Source organism: Myotis nattereri (assembly GCF_964212035.1).
Source record: "Myotis nattereri genome assembly, chromosome: 3".
NCBI classification, from domain to species: Eukaryota; Metazoa; Chordata; class Mammalia; order Chiroptera; family Vespertilionidae; genus Myotis; species Myotis nattereri.
Genome location: NC_138077.1, coordinates 204940638 through 204946719, shown reverse-complemented (window position 1 = coordinate 204946719; position 6082 = coordinate 204940638). Strand labels below are relative to the sequence as shown.

At 54.0% G+C, this 6082-nt stretch overlaps 1 protein-coding gene across 1 annotated transcript; it reads right to left on the bottom strand.

The window, feature by feature from the left end:
* Window positions 1-424: 424 nt before the first annotated feature.
* LOC308515933 (phospholipase A2, membrane associated-like) lies at window positions 425-5040 on the bottom strand. The gene is made up of 5 exons (XM_081086638.1): window positions 4998-5040; window positions 3920-3971; window positions 3576-3720; window positions 3212-3318; window positions 425-883 (listed from the first exon to the last, which is right to left on the bottom strand). Exons 2-5 carry the CDS (start codon window positions 3957-3959, stop codon window positions 723-725), a joined length of 453 nt encoding a protein of 150 aa, XP_080942764.1. The 5' UTR covers window positions 3960-3971; window positions 4998-5040; the 3' UTR covers window positions 425-722.
* Window positions 5041-6082: the final 1042 nt, after the last annotated feature.

Sequence of the window (6082 nt, the reverse complement as noted above, 5' to 3'; positions counted from 1 at the left end):
TGTGACTCAGCCAGTCTGACTGGAGTCTGTATTTATAACCCCTTACACTACAGCGCCTTGTACCAGTTTGTTCTCACACCACGGCAGGCAGACACACACACACACACACACACACACACACACACACATACATGCACACATACGGGCACACACACACTCACACATACATACACACACTCACTCCCATACACACATTACCACACACATTCACACACACTCTCACTCATACACACACTCACACACACTTTCTCACACTCCCCCATACACACCCTCATACACAATCACACTCATACACACACATGCGTACACACACTAGCACATATACACACGTGCACACATACGCACACACTCACATGCGCGCATGCAAGTGCATGCGTGTGCGCGCATGCAAGTGCATGCGTGTGCGCGCACACGTACACAGTCTGCCAATGAACTAATTGCTTTATTTGGAGGAGACCCTGGGAATGTAGCCGCCAGGGCTAAGCAGGAAGCGGGACTTGGAGAGCAGTGGGGACGGGACATCTCCTGCCTCCCAAGGAAGAGGGGAAAGGCGCCAGGCCACCTGCCCCGGGGCTTCTCATTCTGGAAGGAAGGCTTCTCTCTGGGGGGTTGAGGGGCTCCTGGCATGTCTCTGGGATGGGAGAGGGGTGTTTCCTTCTTTGCCAGGAACTAGCCAGGGCGGGGAGGGGTGGGGGCCATAGAGGGAAGCTCAGCGTGGGAGGCTAGACATCCAGGGGCGGGGGGCAACGGAAGTCATTCCCGCCGCAAATCCAGTTGGGGTAGAATTGGTACCGTCTCTTGTAGGTTTTCAGGTTTCTCGCAAAACAGTCGGCAGCTGCTCTATCACATTCACACAGCAGCCTGGGACAGGGATCCTGCAATCCTGGAATCACAAGAAAATAAACCTGGCTGAGGGTTCGGGAATGTTCGATGGCCCCTGTCCTCCAGACGCGTCTAGTCCGGGCAAGCACCTAGGCTCCGGGTCCTTCCGATGGGGAGACAGAGCTCCTGCCCTCGGGGAGCGAGCGCCCAGTCTGAGGGGGACGCCCACCCCCAAGCACTGGGAGACGCTTTCTTCTTCCCAACAGGTGTGTCCAGGTGCAAACCCCAGCCCCTAGCCTAGGGCCTGGGAATGGGTTGTGATTGGTGTAAACCAGTCATGCTCCTCCCTTTTTCCTTTCAATGATTGGTCTCTGGGAGCACGTGACCTTGTTCTGGCCAATGAGCCACAGGGGAAGTCTCCTGGGGGCTGTGGGAAAGATTCATTAACTCCCCAAATAGAGATGTCCGAGGGAAAAAGCCTCTTCTATGGGGTAAGGCCATGAGGTTGGAGTGGCACCAGGCGTCTTGGCATCCCATGGCCAAGGTCGGGGAGCAGAAGGTGGGGAATGGCTGTGTCTCTGACCACACGGTTGAGAAGCTGCCGCCCACCCGCTCCCCGCACTGCCCTCTGCCAGACCAGTCAGACTTCCTCACTACCCAAGCCTCCTGTGGTTGGGCATCTCGTTGCTTACGACCCAAAGCCTGCTAAGACACAGGGCCCTGTGGAGAGGACACCATTTCTGACCTTAAAGAGCTCAGGGTGTTGGGGGAGAGGCGATACTTTCTCAAAATCCCAGCAGCGGGTCTGATGTCTGGGGCCACTGGGCAAACCCTTCCATTGACCACCCAGCTCTCTCCTCCCCTTCAGAGCCAAACGTGCCCCAGGACATCTTGGCTTCATGTCCCACTTACTCTCCGCCCGACCAACCCCCCAATCTGGATTTTCCCTCACACTCCATGGCAACAGCCCCAGTGAGGTCCTCAGGGGTCTTCCTGCCTCTAAATCCGCGGAGCCTGTCAGCCCTTAGCCTCGAGACTTCGTGTTAAATTGGCTGCTGTCCACACATTGACCTTCTCTCTGACAGGCCGTCCTCTCTCTTCTGTCTGGGCCTTTACACATCAAATGGGCAAATATATCCCACACTCAGCTCTCTGTGCCCCATCTAGACCCCTCCCTGGAGCTGCAGGTCCCTACATCCAGCCGCCTGCTTCGCGTCTCCCTGGGTATTCTGGAAGCCTCTTAAACATGTCTACATAGAACTCCTCTCCCTTCACCCACCTGGACCACCTCCTGTTCCATCCACGGGACCGGATACCCACCCAACAGCTCCCTATCCCTCTACCCAGGCAATCACCAAGCTCTGCAGATTCTACCTGAAATGACACTCTCAGCCCTCCCATCAAGACTCCAATTATCAATGTCCAATGGAAATGGTCTCACTGCTGCCCCCGCCTCCCAGTCCCATGATCTCCGCCCACCCTGGGGGAATCCTCCCAAATGCAAATCTGTTCAAGACACTCCTTCCCTCAAGAGCTCCCACTGCTCTAGGACAAAGTCTAAATACAGAATGGCCTTGGGCTTGGCCTGGCCCCTCCCATTCCTACAGCCTCATCTCTCACCACTCCCTCTCCTTCAGGCTCACAGAACTGTCCCCCTTCCCTTGGTCCCTTTGACCCTGCTGAGCCCTCTTGTAGGAAGGCCTCTTCTATGGGGTAAGACCATGATGTTGGAGTGGCACCAGGCATCTTGGCATCCCATGGCCAAGGTCGGGGAGCAGAAGGTGGGGAAAAGGCTGGCTCCTGACATCTAAGCTGAGTCGTTAAGGTTGTGCAGGCACCCTCCTCCCCCCTGGTGCTTGCACCGCCTTAAAGACTCAGCTGGGATGTCAGGAGCCTTCCTGGACCTCAGCCTGTGCTCAGGGCCCTGCCCTTTGGCTTCCTGCCTATTGGAGTCTCCCATCTAGTGTTTTCCTTGTCTTTTCTTCCCACTCACCTATGACCTCCCCGAGGCAGGGACACTGTCACTTTGTATTTCTTCCTCTTTTTGTTGTTGTTGTTGTTGTTAATCCTCACCTGAGGACATTTTCCCATTGATTTTTAGGGAGAGTGGAAGGGAGGGGGAGACACACACAGAAAGAAACATTGATGTGAAAGAGTCACATTGATTGGTTGCCTCCTGCATGCACCCAACTGTGGGTTGGGAGTCGAGCTTGCAACAGAGGTAGGTGCTGCTGGAATTGAACCCAAGGCCGATGCTCTATCCACTGAGTCAAACAGGCGAGGGCGCCCCTTTGTATTTCTCTCTCTGGTGCTCAGCACAGTGCCCAGCACAGCGGACACTCGGTAAGAGAAACCAAGGAGACGGGGTGAAATTGTAGGACGGCCTTACCACAGAAGATTCTGCCGTTTTCGTAATCAAATTCGTACTCCAGGAACTTGGTGCTACATCCCAATTCCTCCAGACGATCGTAGCAACAGTCATGTGCGGCGCAGCACCTGCGGTCAGGAGATGTGATTGGGGCTGCTTCCCCACAGCTCCAGGGAGCCTGGTCCCCGTGGTCTTGCCCCTTGACCCTGGGCAGAGACGAAATGACCCTGAAATGGTCTAGAGCAGAGTTTCCAACATGCTGGCTGCTTTTCCAGCTGGGACCTCCTGGGGTTCTGTGACAATGGGCACCAGCTCTGCCTGGCAGCTCCCAGCCCTGCGGGGGCCATGAGTGGGCAGAGGGAGGGGAGGGCTGGGGTGGCCTCACCGATCTGTTGCATCCTTGGGGGATCCTCGGCCGCCCCAGCCACAGTAGCAACCATAGAAGCCATAACCGGACACAGCATCCTTTCCCGTCGCCAACTGAACCATTTTCCAGAAATCCACCAAATCCCCGTGGGTCTGCAGCAGGCCTGGAAGGACATCGCCTCGGAATGGGGCCTGGGGCCCTGTGCCCTCCTCCTCTGCCCCTCTCAGCTACTCCCCCTCCTGCTAGGGCCTCTCTCCCACCCACTGAGGGAGGACCTGTAGAAATGGGAAGGAAAGCTGGGGCTAAGGGTGCTTTCATCTTGGGCTGCCCCCTTGTGGCCAGAGGTCAGGGTTCGCTCTTACCAAAGGCCATGGTCAAGGCCAACAATAGAAGGGTCTTCATGTGGAGAGTCGCCTGGGTGAGAAATGCAGATGGATTGGACTAGACCAGTGATGGTGAACCTTTTGAGCTCGGTGTGCCAGCATTTTGAAAAACCCTAACTTAACTCTGGTGCCGTGTCAATTATAGAAATTTTTTGATATTTGCAACCATAGTAAAACAAATATTTATATTTTCGATATTTATTTTATTTATTTAAATGCCATTTAACCAAAAAAAAATCAACCGAAAAAATGAGTTCGCGTGTCATAGGTTTGCCATCACTGGCTTAGACTCCTCTCCCAGGTGGTCCCAGCTTCTGCCCTGGCCCCCTGCTCAGCAACCCTGGAGAAATGAACCTTCAGGGGGACACACAGACATGCTCCTAGATCCACGATGACTACCTTCGCCCCATACGAACACACAAGGAGCGCGCACACACAGGGCCTCCTGACCCTTCCCAGCTCTGTTTGACTATTTTCACACACATGCAGGCCTCAGACCCAAGGAGACCCCCACACGGTACGCTCAGGAGATGTCCACGCTCCCCATCAGACTGAGAGTTCCTGGAGGGTGCAACCAGGTCGTCCCAACCAACTCTGAGACTCACAAGGTCATAGGTTGTGCACCTCTCCCCCACCCCCCATTAGACACATCTCACTTGTTCCAACCAGATTCAAGGCTTGGGAATTCCATCTATGAAGTCCAATCTCCAATATGTTTTTTCAAAACGAAAGCACAGCACCCTCTCTTTGCAAGACTTTCCACCCCTTACCCATATACACATGCGCAAATGCATATATAGTCACGCATATATGCATGCATATACCCACTCCTAGACTCACCCACTAATGCAGACCTCCTTTCATACAATCACTCACATACCCATACAACACACTTGTGCACATCCTCCCCAAATCATGCGCATGTATGTATTTGTCCATGTATGCAACAGACACATGCATAAATACACATGGAAACATATGCCAACACAGACACTCTTAAAGGCAGCCACTGAGCAGGACCCATACTCCTGACAGGGCCTGAATTTTGGGGTGTTACCTCTCAGAGAATGCTGGTGTTAATAGCTCCAAGTGCTGGTCTTGTTAAGTCTGAACTCCAGCTCCCCTTAAATAGCTGCCCCCTAGGGAAGGTTGGGAGTTGGTGGGTATGCAAATGGGGTGGGAGTGCCTCCAGAGAGTGGACTCAAAGTTTGGCATGCTTATAGCCCTGGGCTATCCCCTTTTCTTCCCCTCAGTAGCTGGCAGGACAGAGCTGAGGATGGAAAAACCATATGTGCTGTTAGCGGATGCCAAAATTGTAGATTTCTTTGTAATCTTTCCAGGGGCCTCCTTCCTGACTTCAGTCCATTCCTGTAACCAGGAGCTGGGTGTGAGCACCAGTTGCCTCCCTAAAACCATTGTCAGGAGAGGGCAGGGGTGTCCGCTGCTGCAGGCTAGGGCTCATCTGCAGGCCTGCAGGCCCATCGCCTGGGCGAGGATTGCTCCTTTCTTTCGCAGAATGTGGCATTTGGTATAGGAATGGGGGCATTTTAAAAAGGGGGGAATTTATTGTTATTCATTCATTCCATCAATCATTCACTGGAAGTACATACTCAACCTCTACAAAATGGGGGAGGTGGTGGGGGATGTGAAGACCTGTCCTGCCCCAACCCTCCACCCCACCCAGGGCCACAGCAAGGAAAGGGGTGCATGAAGGAGATGGTCCCTTCCTATTGGGCCAGCACCTCCACCTTCTCTTCATGCTCCTCTTTCTTTTTCTTCTCCTCCTCCTCCTCCGCATCCTCCTCTTCTGGAAAAAGCCAGAGCCTGCCCTGGAGTTCACCCTAAAGCGCTGCCTCCACCTTACCCCAGTCCTCACTCACCTTGTCCGGAAATGGAACTGATGACTGCTTCCCAGGTCTATTGTTCTTTCTTTTTCAGCCGTCAGGGACATGGGTTACTCCAGCTTTACTTCCTAAAGCAAATACCTTCTCCCCGGCCCTCCAAGACATGCTCAGTTTGAGCTTCCAGGGCCTTCGGTAAACACTCCCTGACACTAGCCCCAAAACAGCAGGCGTGGCAGAGGCTGGAGCTCCTAAACACTCCACCTTTGCCCCCTTCCCCAGGTGCCCCTCCAGGTGCGCA

What these genes read in the sequence shown, in the direction of transcription:
- LOC308515933 (XM_081086638.1), bottom strand. Translation starts at nt 3,959, where the DNA reads ATGAAGACCCTTCTATTGTTGGCCTTGACCATGGCCTTTG. An exon ending in CCCAAGGATGCAACAGATCG is followed by an intron (nt 3,319 to 3,575) that starts GTGAGGCCACCC and finishes TCCTGACCGCAG; the next exon opens with GTGCTGCGCCGCACATGACT. An exon ending in AAACGGCAGAATCTTCTGTG is followed by an intron (nt 884 to 3,211) that starts GTAAGGCCGTCC and finishes TTGTGATTCCAG; the next exon opens with GATTGCAGGATCCCTGTCCC.